The sequence below is a fragment of the Miscanthus floridulus genome, chromosome 3, assembly GCF_019320115.1.
Source record: "Miscanthus floridulus cultivar M001 chromosome 3, ASM1932011v1, whole genome shotgun sequence".
In the NCBI taxonomy this organism is placed as follows: domain Eukaryota; kingdom Viridiplantae; phylum Streptophyta; class Magnoliopsida; order Poales; family Poaceae; genus Miscanthus; species Miscanthus floridulus.
The window spans coordinates 134,093,371-134,111,734 of NC_089582.1; the positions used below are offsets into that span (position 1 = coordinate 134,093,371).

The window sequence follows — 18,364 nt, forward strand, 5'->3', positions numbered from 1 at the left end:
CCAGCTTAAATCTTTAATTATTACTGGGACTGAATCCAAAAGCTGACGCGCCTATGCATTGTTTCTTGTACCACGACTTGGTGAAAAGAAATTCAACAGCCAGGAAAGCAAGCACAAAATTGTGACGGATATGACTGCAGTTACGTAAAAAAAAAGGGAAATTGAACAGCCAGGAAAACAAGCAGAAAAACGTGACAGATATATAACTTCAGCTACGTAAAACTTATTGTCTTATTACACACCGGCAAAAGAAAATCTAGCGGAGGCTACCATTAACTGGCTAGTTATTCGACATATAGAATGTTTGACACAAACTTAAGGTAATGCTTCTCGACAAAATAAACTAAGCAGCATGCAGGTTGTCGGTAGCTCCATTAACGACGCAACGCAACGCAACGCAATACGATTACGATTAGTGCCTCTCGCCACGGATCCTGGTAGCCAGATGAACATCTTTGGGCATGATGGTCACTCGCTTGGCATGGATGGCACACAGGTTGGTGTCCTCGAAGAGAGCCACGAGATACGCCTCTGCCGCCTCCTGCAGAGCAAGGATCGCATGGCTCTGGAAACGCAGGTCACTCTGCATATGTGCATATATATAGCCATGCATGCATGAAGATGCATTCAGATATTAGAACTGCTTCGAAAGAAAGAAAAGAAAAACAAGGAAGAAAAATTGCAGATCGTGCATGTGGCGATCAAATTAGCAACCATACCGTGTGATGAAGCTGGGCGATCTCCCTGACGAGCCTCTGGTAGGGCATCTTCCTGATGAGCAGCTCGGTGCCCTTCTGATACTTGCGAATTTCACTGCAAGATAATTAAATAAATGTGAGATTCAGATTCGGTTGCGACACGGTTCCAAAACCTCTGATCCACAGCCTAGGCTGTGGCTGGTCGCGCATCTAACAATTGTATGCTGAACTCTTCTTATGATAAATCAAACCGGGTAACCGGATCTTAAAAAAAAATTGCAGCCGTAAAATTGAATTGATGCTAGCAAAAACAACCATGAAATAAAATCAGCTGTGTTGCACTTGCACTGCACGTACCGAAGAGCTACGGTTCCAGGGCGGTAACGACGAGGCTTCCTCACTCCTCCTGTTACTGGCGCTGGCTTAAGAGCAGCAGCCTATCGTCACAAAGCCATACATACTACTAATGTTAGAACAAGTTTCAACACGCAAGTACGGATGATAGTTAACATACAATTTTTTTACATATATACACGTACAAAGATCGCTCCAACGAGTTGCTTCCTTGGTGCCTTTCCTCCGGTCGACTTACGAGCCCAATGCTTCGTACGAGCCATCTTGCAAACAAAACACTAATTGAATTGATGATTGATCATGTACAAAAGAAATCCTGATCGAGTATACAGTAATTGGAAATAAAATTGCTTCTGAGGAACACAAATAAGTATGTATTATATATAACAGCAGTATATATCCTGCATGTAATTGAAATGTGCACAGAACCACTGTCACACACTAGCATATATATGCCTAACTGAATCATGTCATGTGTAGTAGTAGGAAAATAATTGAGAACACGTAGAAAGATATATGAATTCAGATGTGGGAACTAGGCAGTGCAAATAAAAGCCAATGGGCAGGGGCTTCATGATGTTTCGAGCATTATTGTTGAACAGAAACCTAATTCATCGCCTGGATACTAAAAAGGAATACTAATTACTATTGAGTTGCCGTTTCCTCTCTGTTATAATATCAGGGCATAACAGTACACAAAAACATGTTTCGATATATATGGTCGAGAGAACAGAGCTGCGAAGTGCAAACAAAATCATGTGCAACGAAATTATTTATCAACACTTAGTACGGCAAAAACGATGAATAAACCCTGGGCAGAGTGCGGATAGATTATTGTCTAGCGTAATCATATTAGAGTTTGCAATCCATATATAGTTGCACGCGCACTAAAACCCTAGAAACACATACACGTTATAAAACCAACAACCAACGTCATCCAAACATAGTCATCAGTTGAATGAAAATGAACTATATATACAAACAACGGGCCCTGTTCGCTTCTCTTATAATCCGTACGTTTCAACTTTTTTTTCAGCTGGAACAGTATTTTTTTCTCACAACAAATCAACCAGAACAGTGTTGTAACACCCTAAAATTTGAAATTCTTTTAAAAATAATAAATTTGATTTAAATATGCAATTATATGTGCAATTCAAATTAGGAAGTAATATTTCTTTTATAAAATTAAAAGAAAATGCAAGAATAGAAACATGTGATGCATTCATGCTATTGCGTATTTAATTCTGTGACGGGTGTTTTATTCAAATGCTAAAAGATTCTAAAAACCTTTTGAAAATGAGTTTGAAAATTTTATTTATAAAAAGAAAAAGGGAAAATTCCTTCCATTCCTCCCTTCCTCACATTCGGCCCGCTGGCCCCCTCTTTTTTTTTCTTCCCGCGGCCCAGCACCGCAGCCAGCAGCCTAGCTCGCCTTCTCCTTTTCCCGCTCGGCCCAGCTTGCGCCAGCCGCCCAACCGCGCCGGCCCAGCCGCGCCAGCCCAAGTCGCGCGCACCCCTGCTGCAACCGCCGCGCCTCCCTTTCCTCCTTCAGCCGCTGACGCCCGGGCCCGCACGTCAGTGCCGCCCCCTTCCTCCCGCAACCGCAGCGCGCGTCAGCCGCAACCGCCGCCCGCGCCCACGTCGCGCGTCGTGGGATCGCCCTCCCCTCGCCCCGGCCTCTTTTTAAGCGAAGCCGAGCCCCCGCGCGTTCCTCTCTCGCTCTCCGCTCCAATTTCGCCCTCGCTCACGCTTCGGAGGCCGCCACCGTCGCTCGGAGAAGCCCCGCCGTCCACCGAGTTTGGAACCGCCGTGGACCGCCTTCCCCGAGCCATCTCCGACCCATTTCTTCCCCGCGGTGAGACCCCCATGCTCTCCTCTCTCTCCCTGTCATTCACCTTGGCGTTCGAAGGCTTGTGTGTCCGTTTTGCGTGTGGCCGGGAAGCTCTTGGCCGTCGGCCATGGCGGCCGCCGCTCCAATCTTCCCCTCCGGCCACCTTTTTGGCCTAGCCGTACCCCCCTGCTTCCCCTGGTAACCCCGGTGCTCTCAGTTCTTCGATTGGCGAACCCTAGCCCCGGAACCGCGCGCTCCGGCGTGTCCTTGCCGCTGGCCATGGCTGCGCCGCCGTGGCTGTCACTGTGCCGGCCGCCGGCGCCCCTTTCTCTCTCCCTCCCATCTGTTCCGGGCCGTCCGATCTTGATCTAACGGCCACCGTTGGCCGATACCCCTTCGCGGGTGGTTTTGCTAAAGAGCCCTCCTGTTTTCGCGTAATAGAACCCGCAGTCCAAAGCGCATTCCCCCTATTACGCATTCTTGTTTTGAAAACGTAAAGTCATCGGCTTAAGTCAAAAGTACGCTTTCAGTATTTACAGAAATGCCATTTGAACTGTTTCGCTTATAAAATTGTCGTTTTAGCTCCGAATTGATCCATTCAAATCGCGTTAGCTTCGTAATTTCATAGGCTACATGTTAGAACTACTGTTAATCAAGTTTGGAACTTTTTAATTTCATGATTAGAATTAATTAAATATAGGGCTATAGGAAAACCCGTTTTAATCACAACTTTCGCATTTTAGCTCCGTTTTTCGTGAACTTCGCGTTGACGTGATCGTAGAGAAACGTAGATTAGTTTTACAAACATTTTATCTTGTTTTCAATACTGTTGGTGTACTGTTCTAATGATAGGAATGTTTGCTTTGCATGAATGCTTTTGGAATGTTGTATGTTGCCGTGTTGGTCGCGTTCAGACGGTGAGGAAAACGTTGGAGGCCAAGAACTCTTCGACGACCAGCAGGACCAGCACGAGTTTGTGACCCAAGGCAAGTATAACATGGGCCTTCCTTGATGTCCTATTTCACTTTAATCAATTACTCATTTGCATGTGTCAAATTTTGATAACCGTAAGGATATCCTAGTGATTGTTATCCTGTTCCTTGTCTCCTATGGGTTAAATGCATATGGGTAGATTGCTAGTGCTCTAACTGAACTTGATATACATATAGATGAATGATACTAGGGAACAAAGTGAGTAACATGAATTATAACAACTGTTCCATAGGGCGAAAGTGCAAATGACCTTTGTTCATGTTGCTCCCGGCCCTCCATAAGGACTTATCTGTCGGCAAAAGCTGGGACTGACAGTGCAACCGGGAGAGTCATATGGCTCTGACTTTAGCTCAGTAATAGGACCTTTCCTAGCTGGTTAGAGGTTACCTTTTTGGCGCAAATGGGGCTTGCCACTTTGGGTATAGGGCTGCCTCTGTTCCTATGAGTATAGCCGCGATGGATTTGTGCCATAGGAAAGGGGGGTCCCTACATCTGCCTGCCAAGGAAACCTAGCGGCCCTAACTTGTTAGGGAAACCTATGAAATGGCTTCATAGTGTACCCTGCCCGCTCACCTTGGTAGTGACATGGGAGTAATTAACCCGGGCGTATGGGGATCACGACTCGCGGTGAATGTGCACCACCTCTGCAGAGGGTAACAAACTGTTATAACAGCCGTGCTCACGGTTACGAGCGGCCCGGAAAACTCACAGAATAACTGGTTAATTGTTGATGATCGTTTAAAGTTGTTCAATGATGATATATGGTACACCTGACCCCGATATTAGTTCTTATGGGAATTAAATGGGAGCTTAAGCATAACTTGATAATACTTGAGAATAAAAGTTTGACCTATTAAAAATGCTGACTGCAGTAAACCAGAGTCTATCCTTTTTGAGCTTCATAACCCCGTGTTAGCTTGCTAAGTACGGAATGTACTTACACTTGTTTATTTTCTTTACTTGGATAAAAATCCCGAATGGGTAACAGATGACAACGGGTATGAGGATTTCCCGGAGGATTATTAGGCTTGTGGTCAACCAGTTGACCTTCCCTGTGATGATGGCCACGAGAGTTCATTCTATTTTTATTATTCCACTGTGATGTATGAGACTAAGTTCTATTATAACTCTGATGTATGAGACACTGTAATGATACTATTGTAATTTGTCAGCTTGTGTGTGATTGATTCCTGGGCACACACGAGTTTTGTGCATTCAATTTTATCCTTAAAATTGGGTGTGATAAATTGGTATCAAAGCCGTGTTGACTGTAGGACGCAAGCCTAGTTAGAAAATGGTCGTTTTTGTAGCTTTGCTCCTCTGGTTTCTTGCTTACTGACTTATCCTTGTTATTTTATTAAAACATTTATGCTTCTCATACCTTAATCTATTATTTAAAATTGTTGATTCTAATTTCTATCTCACTTTAAATCTATAGATGTCTCATAATCCGAAGACAGCTCGACTCAGCACCGCCGGTTATCGTGCCATGTTCACCCCGCGTGCCCCACCAGCGGAGAGGGAGATTGTGATCATCTCCAGCGACGAGGAGAAGGCTACACCGACACCTACACCTACCCCTACACCAGTCGCTGTGCCCGTCTACCCTGTGGTAGCTACACCTGAGGAGTCGACGGCTACTTCCCCTACACCTGCACCCGCCCCAGCTGCCCCCGTGGAGGAAGATGAGATTGGCTGGAAGTGCAAGTACTACTTCAAGCCAGCTCCAGAGACAGCCTACTACCACACTCTCCTCACCCACGTGCTGGACGACTACTTCCCCGACTTGCACGCCTCCATCAGCTACCACTGCGCCGAATACAAGCACCCACTGGAGGCTACCTTCTGGAAGGTAGAGCTGGTGGTCACCGCATGGAATGATGTCATCAATGGACATGAGGTGGAGACTGTCCACAGTGCCCCTGCCAGGAGAGCCCATGCTTTGGATGGCATGGAGGATGCAGCACAGAACGCCTACATCCACTACCATGGTCGTCGCTTCGAGGCCATGAGGGAGGATCGTTTCAGGTTCCTTCCTTGAAATGATCATGAGGGTGTTTGGCAGGTTTTGGCTCCACCAGAGAATGACCCAACTCTGGAGGCAACGGTGCAGCATGTCCACGCTATGCAGGGAGTGGATGATGAAGTCAAAGGAGAACTACGTGCATCTCAGAGGGCGCAGAGACGTCTGCAGAAACAAGTGGATGAACTTCGAGCACAGCTGGGACAGCCTTCCATCTACAAGAAGAAGCGCCGTTCCTTCACCATGATTGACACCACTCCATAGGTGTTAGGTGCCTTGATCTAGATTATCACGTCGTTAGTTCGTGTCCTTATTTAGTCTTGTTGGTCTTGTGAACTTGGTTGATTAGATGTTTGATTTGTGAACTTGGTTGAGTTGGTATTTTGCTTGATTGCTGGAAGTTTGTGGGCATGTCCACAACTTCTTTAGATTGGAACTTTAAATTTAGAATGAAATCTTAATGCAGAAGTATCATTTTACCTTATCTCTGCTGTGCTGATTTCTGGAGCAGCCTGTGTTCTTTATCTGGTAACTCGAAATCGGGGATGATAAAAATTCTGAAATTTGTGTGGTGATGACTAGACCTCGGTATCTCTCAAGTGTCTTTGGAATCACATCAATAGCTATTCAGGTTTGGGAGATCTAATTGGCACAAGTTGATGTTCCTGTGCTGTCTGGAACTCAGAACAGTTTCGGTTTAACTCTATTTTTGACTATGTGTGAGTTCGAATCTGTAAAAGTGGTCAAAATGAAAGTTGTAGCTGATGTCCTAAGCTTTCTAACGAATCTTGGTGCACCTCTGTTGGACCTCTGAAACTCAAGTTATAACAGTTTTACTGAACTGCTGAATTTGAGTCTTGCCCAGAAAAATTTCAGCATTGTTTCATATCTCTTGTAAGTTCTCTATGATTAAAAAAAATCTCTAAACTTTGCACATTTGTTGGACAACAGATGGCCGCAAGAGGAGGAAGAGGCAAAGGCCGTGGTCGTGGGCGTGATGCTCTTATGAATCCGCCACCGCCACCTGTGACCATGGAGCAGATCTTGAGTATGCAAGCGCAGCTGATGCAAGCTATGATGCAGCGTTTGGACAATGAACCTGCAAGAGGTCCACCGCCTGTCCAGGTTAGAGATAAGCGTGGAGAGTTTATGAAAGGTCATCCACCGGTGTTCACACATGCCACAGACCCTATGGAGGCCGATGACTGGTTGCGTGCTGTGGAGAAACAACTGAACATAGCACAATGCAACGACCTGGAGAAAGTGTTGTATGCTTCCGGGCAACTCCAAGGAGCTGCTCAGGATTGGTGGGAATCATTCCAGTTTGGATGTCCCAACAATGCTCCTGATATCACTTGGCAGGAATTTAAGGACAGTTTCCGATCATACCATATTCCTGATGGACTAGTGGAACTAAAGCAGGAAGAATTCAGATCTCTCAAGCAAGGATCAATGACTGTGGCGGAATATCGGGACAAGTTCGCACAACTATCTCGCTACGCTCCTAATGATGTGGCAGATGACAAGGATAAGCAACGCCGTTTCCTCAAGGGACTCTATGATGGACTGCAGCTCCAGCTGATGTCTAATACTTATCCTAATCTCCAGTCTTTGGTGAATCGCGCAATCGTGATTGATGATAAGCGCAAGGAGATGGAAGCTAAGAAGAGAAGGCTCCAAGGGCAAGCTTCTGGAAGCAACACACGCCCACGTGCTTTTCCCCAGCAAGGTTTCCAGCAGAGGAATCAAGGACCAACTCATCAGGGAAACCGTGGTCAGTATCCTCAGCGGAACCAGTTCCAGCAACGTCCTCAGTATCTGCAACAGTTTGGAAGTCAGCGTCCCCTGCAACAGACTAGCAATCCTGCAACATGCCAGGGAGTGCCTAACAATGCTCCTGTGAAGAGTGGCGCATCCAACAATCCCAATGCCTGTTACCGATGTGGAGAAGTAGGTCACTATGCTCATCAGTGTCCTAAGAAGCAGAACCAGCAAGTACCTCAGAATTAGGCCAACAATCAGAAGTTCAACGCCCGACCACCTCTCACCGCGAAGGTGAACTATGTGTCATCTGATGCAGCTCAGGAGACGCCTGAGGTCATGTTGGGTACGTTCAGTGTCAACTCTATTTCTGCTACCGTACTTTTTGATTCTGGTGCTTCGTATTCTTTTATCTCCCAAGCTTTTGTTAGAATGCATAGCATACCTTTGTGTGCCATGAAAAACCCAATACTAGTGAATTCCCCGGGAGGTAGTATGCCCGCTTCTTATTGGAGCCCCTCAACTAGCATTTCCTTAAGGGGGGTAGACTTCAAGGTGAAGCCTATTGTGTTGAGAACAGCGGGAATTGACCTTATCCTGGGAATGGATTGGATGAAACAACACCGGGCAGTGATACAGTGTCAGGAGAAATCTATGGTTGTGACATCACTCAATGGGGATAGAATCTGTGTAGAAGTAGTAGTGCAAGCTCAGCCTACAGCCACAGTGAATCAGCTAGATGGTGAAATCAATGAACAAGATCGTGTTGTGGAGGAATTTCCGGATGTCTTCCCCGATGACTTGCCAGGTATGCCACCTGACCGAGACATTGAATTCATTATTGAATTATTACCTGGAACTGCACCAATAGCTAAACGTCCATATATAATGGGAGTTAATGAATTAGAAGAGCTTAAGAAACAACTAAAAGAGTTGCAAGAAAAAGGCTTCATACGCCCCAGTTCTTCCCCGTGGGGGGCACCTGTGATCTTTGTGGATAAGAAGGATGGTAGTCAACGGATGTGTGTGGATTACCGCTCACTTAATGAGGTTACCATCAAGAATAAATACCCTTTGCCTAGGATAGATGATTTGTTTGATCAGTTGAGAGGAGCTCATGTGTTCTCCAAGATTGATCTCCGATCTGGTTATCATCAGCTTAAGATTCGGAACTCGGATATACCTAAGACAGCATTCACTACACGGTATGGATTATATGAGTACACCGTTATGTCTTTTGGATTGACCAATGCACCTGCATACTTCATGTATTTGATGAATAAGGTGTTCATGGAGTTTCTGGATAAATTTGTGGTAGTATTCATAGATGACATACTAATATTCTCCAAGACTGAAGAAGAACATGCGGAACACATAAGGATGGTCTTGCAAAAGCTTAGAGAACATAAGTTGTACGCTAAGCGGAGCAAGTGTGAGTTTTGGTTAAAGGAAGTCTCTTTTCTGGGTCATGTTGTCTCCAATGGTGGAATAGCAGTGGATCCAGGCAAAGTGCAAGATGTACTAAATTGGAAACCACCAACTACTATAAGTGAGATTCGAAGCTTTTTGGGATTGGCTGGTTATTACCGAAGGTTCATTGAAGGCTTTTCCAAGCTAGCCAAGCCTATGACAGCTTTGTTGGAAAAGAATGCTAAGTATGTATGGTCGGATAAATGCCAGGCAAACTTTGAAGAGCTAAAGAAGAGATTGACTATAGCTCCAGTATTAATTTTGCCCGATTTAAACAAGAACTTCTCTATATATTGTGATGCATCCCGTTTGGGTCTTGGATGTGTGCTTATGCAAGAAGGAAGAGTGGTTGCATATGCATCTAGACAACTAAGAAAGCATAAGTTGAATTATCCTACTCATGACTTAGAATTGGCAGCTGTGGTTCATGCTTTGAAGATCTGGAGACATTATCTGATTGGACATAAGAGTGATATCTATACTGATCATAAGAGTTTGAAGTATATATTCACCCAATCAGATCTGAATCTAAGGCAACGTCGTTGGTTGGAATTGATCAAAGACTATGATTTGGAAGTGCATTATCACCCGGGAAAGGCAAACGTCGTAGCTGATGCACTTAGCAGAAAGAGTTATGCCAATGGTATTCAGACAACATCTATGTCAGCAGAGTTGTGTGTTGAAATGGAATATCTCAACTTGAGTCTGGTCACTAATGCAATGGAATTGGTGATAGAGCCTACACTGGAGCAGGAGATACGCAAAGGACAATTGGAGGATGAAAAACTTAAAGAGATAGCAGAGAATGTAGTGCTTGGAAAGGCACCCGGATTCAGAATGGATGAGAATGGAACTCTTTGGTTCGGAAAACAGATATGTGTACCGGAAGTGAAAGCTATCCGTGATGCAATTCTGCAAGAGGCCCATGAGTCTGCTTATTCTATACATCCCGGAAGTACCAAGATGTACTTGGATCTCAAAGAAAAATATTGGTGGTATGGTTTGAAGAGAGATGTGGCAGAATATGTGGCTTTGTGTGACACTTGTCAAAGAGTGAAAGCTGAGCATCAAAGACCTGTAGGGTTACTACAACCAATGAAGATCCTTGAATGGAAATGGGAAGAAGTTGGCATGGATTTTATTGTAGGATTACCCCGCACTCAAAGAGGTTATGATTCAATATGGGTAATAGTGGATCGACTCACCAAGGTCACTCACTTTTTACCAGTCAAGACTACTTATAATGGTGCAAGATTAGCAGAGTTATACATGGAACGAATAGTGTGCTTACATGGTGTTCCCAAGAAAATTATGTCGGATAGAGGCACCCAATTTACATCGCAATTCTGGCATAAAGTACATAGATCTTTGGGAACAAAGTTGAATTTCAGTTCTGCTTACCACCCGCAAACTGATGGACAGACGGAAAGGATCAACCAGATTTTGGAAGATATGTTGAGAGCCTGTGCACTTCAGTATGGTGATAGTTGGGATAAGAGTCTGCCTTACGCAGAGTTCTCATACAACAACAGTTATCAAAAGAGCCTCAAGATGGCACCTTTCGAGGCGTTGTATGGACGTAAGTGTAGAACACCTTTGTTCTGGAATCAGACTGGAGAAACCCAAGTGTTTGGTCCCGATGTCCTTAGAGACGCGGAAGAACAAGTGAGAATAATTAGAGACAATTTGAGAGTAGCTCAGTCTCGACAGAAGAGTTACGCTGATACTCGCAGAAGAGAGCTGACTTTCGAGATTGATGATTATGTGTACCTGAAAGTGTCACCAATGAGAAGTGTGAGAAGATTCAATATGAAAGGAAAGTTAGCCCCAAGGTATATAGGACCTTTTAAGATCCTAGAGAGACGTGGAGAAGTAGCTTATCAGTTGGAACTGCCTGAGAGCTTGTCCGGTGTGCACGACGTGTTCCATGTTTCCCAGTTGAAAAAGTGTCTGAGGGTACCAGAAGAACAAATTCCTTTGGAAGAACTTGTTGTCAAGGAAGATCTTACTTATGAAGAGTATCCGATAAAGATTTTGGAAACTACCGAAAGAGTTACGAGAAGCCGAACAGTAAAGATGTGTAAGGTGCAGTGGAATCGTTACACAGAGGATGAGGCTACTTGGGAAAGAGAAGAGGATCTGAGAAAGACTTATCCCCAATTGTTTGAGTAAGCAATCACCCGAATCTCGAGGACGAGATTCATCTTAAGGGGGGTAGAATTGTAACACCCTAAAATTTGAAATTCTTTTAAAAATAGTAAATTTGATTTAAATATGCAATTATATGTGCAATTCAAATTAGGAAGTAATATTTCTTTTATAAAATTAAAAGAAAATGCAAGAATAGAAACATGTGATGCATTCATGCTATTGCGTATTTAATTCTGTGACGGGTGTTTTATTCAAATGCTAAAAGATTCTAAAAACCTTTTGAAAATGAGTTTGAAAATTTTATTTATAAAAAGAAAAAGGGAAAATTCCTTCCATTCCTCCCTTCCTCACATTCGGCCCGCTGGCCCCCTCTTTTTTTTTCTTCCCGCGGCCCAGCACCGCAGCCAGCAGCCCAGCTCGCCTTCCCCTTTTCCCGCTCGGCCCAGCTCGAGCCAGCCGCCCAACCGCGCCGGCCCAGCCGCGCTAGCCCAAGTCGTGCGCACCCCTGCTGCAACCGCCGCGCCTCCCTTTCCTCCTTCAGCCGCTGACGCCCGGGCCCGCATGTCAGTGCCGCCCCCTTCCTCCCGCAACCGCAGCGCGCGTCAGCCGCAACCGCCGCCCGCGCCCACGTCGCGCGTCGTGGGATCGCCCTCCCCTCGCCCCGGCCTCTTTTTAAGCGAAGCCGAGCCCCCGCGCGTTCCTCTCTCGCTCTCCGCTCCAATTTCGCCCTCGCTCACGCTTCGGAGGCCGCCACCGTCGCTCGGAGAAGCCCCGCCGTCCACCGAGTTTGGAACCGCCGTGGACCGCCTTCCCCGAGCCATCTCCGACCCATTTCTTCCCCGCGGTGAGACCCCCATGCTCTCCTCTCTCTCCCTGTCATTCACCTTGGCGTTCGAAGGCTTGTGTGTCCGTTTTGCGTGTGGCCGGGAAGCTCTTGGCCGTCGGCCATGGCGGCCGCCGCTCCAATCTTCCCCTCCGGCCACCTTTTTGGCCTAGCCGTACCCCCCTGCTTCCCCCGGTAATCCCGGTGCTCTCAGTTCTTCGATTGGCGAACCCTAGCCCCGAAACCGCGCGCTCCGGCGTGTCCTTGCCGCTGGCCATGGCTGCGCCGCCGTGGCTGTCACTGTGCCGGCCGCCGGCGCCCCTTTCTCTCTCCCTCCCATCTGTTTCGGGCCGTCCGATCTTGATCTAACGGCCACCGTTGGCCGATACCCCTTCGCGGGTGGTTTTGCTAAAGAGCCCTCCTGTTTTCGCGTAATAGAACCCGCAGTCCAAAGCGCATTCCCCCTATTACGCATACTTGTTTTGAAAACGTAAAGTCATCGGCTTAAGTCAAAAGTACGCTTTCAATATTTACAGAAATGCCATTTGAACTGTTTCGCTTATAAAATTGTCGTTTTAGCTCCGAATTGATCCATTCAAATCGCGTTAGCTTCGTAATTTCATAGGCTACATGTTAGAACTACTGTTAATCAAGTTTGGAACTTTTTAATTTCATGATTAGAATTAATTAAATATAGGGCTATAGGAAAACCCGTTTTAATCACAACTTTCGCATTTTAGCTCCGTTTTTCGTGAACTTCGCGTTGACGTGATCGTAGAGAAACGTAGATTAGTTTTACAAACATTTTATCTTGTTTTCAATACTGTTGGTGTACTGTTCTAATGATAGGAATGTTTGCTTTGCATGAATGCTTTTGGAATGTTGTATGTTGCCGTGTTGGTCGCGTTCAGACGGTGAGGAAAACGTTGGAGGCCAAGAACTCTTCGACGACCAGCAGGACCAGCACGAGTTTGTGACCCAAGGCAAGTATAACATGGGCCTTCCTTGATGTCCTATTTCACTTTAATCAATTACTCATTTGCATGTGTCAAATTTTGATAACCGTAAGGATATCCTAGTGATTGTTATCCTGTTCCTTGTCTCCTATGGGTTAAATGCATATGGGTAGATTGCTAGTGCTCTAACTGAACTTGATATACATATAGATGAATGATACTAGGGAACAAAGTGAGTAACATGAATTATAACAACTGTTCCATAGGGCGAAAGTGCAAATGACCTTTGTTCATGTTGCTCCCGGCCCTCCATAAGGACTTATCTGTCGGCAAAAGCTGGGACTGACAGTGCAACCGGGAGAGTCATATGGCTCTGACTTTAGCTCAGTAATAGGACCTTTCCTAGCTGGTTAGAGGTTACCTTTTTGGCGCAAATGGGGCTTGCCACTTTGGGTATAGGGCTGCCTCTGTTCCTATGAGTATAGCCGCGATGGATTTGTGCCATAGGAAAGGGGGGTCCCTACATCTGCCTGCCAAGGAAACCTAGCGGCCCTAACTTGTTAGGGAAACCTATGAAATGGCTTCATAGTGTACCCTGCCCGCTCACCTTGGTAGTGACATGGGAGTAATTAACCCGGGCGTATGGGGATCACGACTCGCGGTGAATGTGCACCACCTCTGCAGAGGGTAACAAACTGTTATAACAGCCGTGCTCACGGTTACGAGCGGCCCGGAAAACTCACAGAATAACTGGTTAATTGTTGATGATCGTTTAAAGTTGTTCAATGATGATATATGGTACACCTGACCCCGATATTAGTTCTTATGGGAATTAAATGGAAGCTTAAGCATAACTTGATAATACTTGAGAATAAAAGTTTGACCTATTAAAAATGCTGACTGCAGTAAACCAGAGTCTATCCTTTTTGAGCTTCATAACCCCGTGTTAGCTTGCTAAGTACGGAATGTACTTACACTTGTTTATTTTCTTTACTTGGATAAAAATCCCGGATGGGTAACAGATGACAACGGGTATGAGGATTTCCCGAAGGATTATTAGGCTTGTGGTCAACCAGTTGACCTTCCCTGTGATGATGGCCACGAGAGTTCATTCTATTTTTATTATTCCGCTGTGATGTATGAGACTAAGTTCTATTATAACTCTGATGTATGAGACACTGTGATGATACTATTGTAATTTGTCAGCTTATGTGTGATTGATTCCTGGGCACACACGAGTTTTGTGCATTCAATTTTATCCTTAAAATTGGGTGTGACAAGTGTTTTATCTTGTTTTTTCAGCGAAGCGAATGGGGCCAAAGCATGTGGCGATGGCTAGCATGTATCTCTAGATACTCACTCCGTCCCTAAATGTCTGTCGTTTTCGCTTCCCGAGAAACAACTTTGACTAAATATATATTAAAAAGTATTAATATTTATGATACATAATTAGTATCATTGGATAGATATTTGAATCTAGTTTTTTAATAAATTTATTTAAAGATAGAAATGTTACACGTATTTTCTATAAATCGAGTCAAAGTTATCTGCACGCAAATCGTGGTGACTAATATTAGAGGACGGAGGGAGTATATGGATAGTCGATAAAGCAAGAATATAGATCATCAAATCTGTTAGTACTGCAACATGAAGGAGATGGGTCTGTTTGGTTACCTCTCACAGTCACAGATCGTGTGCTAGCAACTGCTACACTACTGATGATGCCTTGTAGTCGTAGCTAGGTCGTTCTTCAGCCGTGAGTCCGTTGGCATGGCTCATCCAAAACGGCTTCACCAGTAAAGCCAAAGCCGATGAAGTCAGAAAAACTAGTTTTTTTCGGCTTATAGCTTATTTTAATCCCGGCTTATAGTTTATTTTAACTCTGGCTTATAAAACGGCTTCACGCTACAGTGCATCGATTTACGTAAAATAGATGAAGCTAAAGCCGGCATAAGCCGTGCCAAAGAGGCCCGTAATTTGCCGGGTGGGAGGGGGCGCTATTTATATAGGCAGTAGGCACGTACGCGAGACGCACAAGGGACTTAGATGGGTTCCTGCTCGGACGGCTCTGATTAGGATGTGCCGCCGCGGATTTGGTGTAGGCAAACACTGGATTCTTATTGGCTGGTGGCACTATGACGCGGATTTATGTAATTAACCACAGCATATACGACATAACGGAAATTTCTAAGACCTGAGTCCTGACAAAATGGTCCGTAGTCCTATTATTCTGATTTCTGAAACTGTTGTTTCGGTGGAGAAGATCATCAAAATGTCTGACTTTTTCCATCTAATCTTGTTATAATTAAGAACCATGCGTTCCAATTTCTAACAGAAGTCCAGCAAGATTCTTGTTTTTTCAAACATATTACACATCCGATGCCAACTACTACACTAGCTAAGACTACAAAGGTCAGTTTCTTAGAATTTCGCACAAACACCATGATGCCCTCTTGCAGCTGCAGCTGCAGCTTATTGTAGCGTGTCCTGTTTCGTTTGCTTGTTTCGTCCTTAGAGCGTCCCTAGTGTAGGTTTTGTAGCCAGTTCGATGCATTAAATATAGCTATAGCATCAGGTATGTAACATTGTGGAGTGGTTTCGATGGAGGATGAGCTATCGACCTCGTCCCTTTTCAATAAAATATAGATCACCGTGGTGCTAAACACCAGGATATAGAGCCGAGTCCAGTTCAATAAACTGCCAGAACAAGTCATGTCATTTGTGGGACCCGCTTCTCCGCACTGCGGACGCTCTTAGCCAGTAGCTACTACTGTACATGACTTTTCGAGTCTCATGGCCCATGCTTGTACGTGCAAAATCAATGCAATCTGCCACCCCACGGCCCACGGCCCACAGGCCACAGCCCCTAGACCCTGGCCCGCGCGCATCTGTCGTTCTTGCAGGACACACGTAGTCACCAACATCGGTTCTCTTTTCTAGCTCAGCTTCTTTGTCATTGTCTTTTTATCAAGACTAGCAAATGGCTTGAATTGAATTAACAGCTCAGTTGCGCTCCAAAAATCTTGGGTTTGTCTTTCGATGTGTGATATGCTTTGCTATTTGCTCTCTTCCTCCGCATCGATACCACTGAATGGTGACTTTAGTGAAGAAATCTTTCAAGATTGAGGTCTAAGACACGTAATCCTAGGTCTTAGTAAAATTTTATGAAGCACTGTGTAGAATAAATACAAAGAGAAGTGGTAATGGCTATTGGCGACTTCCTAATTCTAAGAGCATCTCCAAGAGTTTGTCAAATTTTACTTGGCAAATCTTGTGATTTGTCAACTCCCAAAATTATATGCCAAGTAAAAAACCAACCCATCTCCAAGAGTTTGGCATTTTTGACTTGGTAAAATAAAAAAAACCCGTTAACAAAAAGAAGAGGCCCGCTAAGCGAACGAAGAGCCCCGCTAAGAAACAAAGAGCCCCGGATGCCAAGCCGTATACGCGCGCGTATATTTGCGCGCGCGGAGGGAAGATTTGCCAAGTTGCTATTGATGCCAAGTTGTTTTGCCAAACTGTTGGAGGCTATTTTTTTTGTTTTGCCAAAATTATATGGATGCCAAGTTGAGATAGCAAACTTTTAGAGATGCTCTAAGAAGTGGGATCCTCGGCCGGCGAACGCTTCGCAGACTCCTGATGTTTCCATCGCCACCAGATTCCATGAGACGTTCACCGAGCCGCTCTCCTCTTCCAAGCGCGCTGCTATGCGGGAGCTGTTCCCAAAGGCGGGTGCAAGGAGGGGTCGGGTGCTATCCGTCTTGGACTGAGCTTGCTTACAAACGCAAAAGCCTATAATCACGAACTCGTCATGTAATATCAGCTTAATGTAAACCTGGTAGTTGTTGGGCGTCTTTAGGGCATCTCGCCTTTTAGACTCCTCATTTGTATTCAATCTCTTTTTCTTAATGAAATACGTGCTACGCGTGTTCTCGAAAAAAAAAATTCTAAGAAGTTAAAACTTACTATGATAGGATGATGATTGATATTTTACACCCATTTTATTTTGATAGCTAGTATAAAAAATGGCATACTATCAAGGGGATCATTGACAAGTGTCTTGCTGGTGTCTATGTGCTCAAGTAACTCTAACAATACGGAGTGTTTGCTGTTTTTTTAGTTTTGTTAACTGCTTCGAAGGATGCATAATTTGTGATTTTCTCTAGAGATCCCGACCAGCTCTCTGGAGTCTGGACAATTTGATAGCTAGGAAAGCATAGGATAAATGAGACTACGAGAGATTATTTTCTTTTGTAAAAAAAAAAAGAAAAATAAAACTGATTTAGACTTTTGGCCTTGTCAGGTATAACCCACCATTCACATTAGTTTGGCGATTATCCTTCGTCGATCCTTATCCCCCATTATCTCATCTTCGATTGATCTATCCGCTCAAATCTTTTTTTGCAATTCAACCCCTCCGTTCAATCTCTTTCATTCCATCTTATTGCTCGAGTAATGGAGCCCCAAAACCAGCGGTTAAGTCTAAGAGTCCCGTTGGAGCGAAGGAATTTCATAAGAATTATAAAGTTATCTTACAAAAATCAATTCAATTTGATATAAAAAACACAAAAAACATGTATAAATCTCGTGTTCCAAAGAGGGCTTGTTTTAAATTCGAAGAATTCTATGCGCGTGTGTATGTATGTACTAACTCTCCCGGCTCCAAACTTCTAGTTTTTTTGGGGCGTGGCTAGCGCCCGGACGTCCGGACGCTAGCCCCCCGTCCAATCGCTCGCGCCGCTGCTCCCCGTCCCGCGTCCCGTGCCTGCCTGCCCACATCTCGTCTGCTGCGCCCGCCCGCAAGCACACGGGGCCTGCCCGTGCTAGTGGGGACCGCCTCCACCTTCCCGCGCCTGACACTGAGGCGAGACAACAGAAATGCGAGGAGTGAGATGCAACACTCGGTCTAGTTTTGAAACATCCAGATGCAACAAATGCAACATACGTCTAAAAACAAATGAAACATACGTCTAAAACACTTGCAAAAACACCTGAAAAATACTTGAAACCATTGTAAACATACGCAATATCCAGATATAACACTTGCATCATCATATGTGTGAAAAATATGCAACATCCAGATAAACACACTTGCAACGTACGTCAGAAAAAACAGATTAAAAATTGAAAAAAGAAGCTTGCAACATACGTGTATAACCATTGAAACATGTGCAATATCCCGATCTACTTTTTCAATCATCCGTATGAAACACTCGTAACATACCTCTGAAAAATTTGAAACACTTGGAACAAACACTTGCAACATGTAGTTTAAGCGCAAACATCTTCTCGCTACTTGGGAGA

The 18,364-nt window shown here is 44.8% G+C and overlaps 1 protein-coding gene across 1 annotated transcript; it reads right to left on the reverse strand.

Moving 5' to 3' along the window:
* Positions 1 to 412: 412 nt before the first annotated feature.
* On the reverse strand, positions 413 to 1,315 carry LOC136547033 (histone H3.3-like). Its single transcript, XM_066539001.1, has 4 exons — positions 1,238 to 1,315; positions 1,056 to 1,135; positions 720 to 813; positions 413 to 583 (listed from the first exon to the last, which is right to left on the reverse strand). Exons 1-4 carry the CDS (start codon positions 1,313 to 1,315, stop codon positions 413 to 415), a joined length of 423 nt encoding a protein of 140 aa, XP_066395098.1.
* Between the last annotated feature and the right edge of the window lie 17,049 nt (positions 1,316 to 18,364).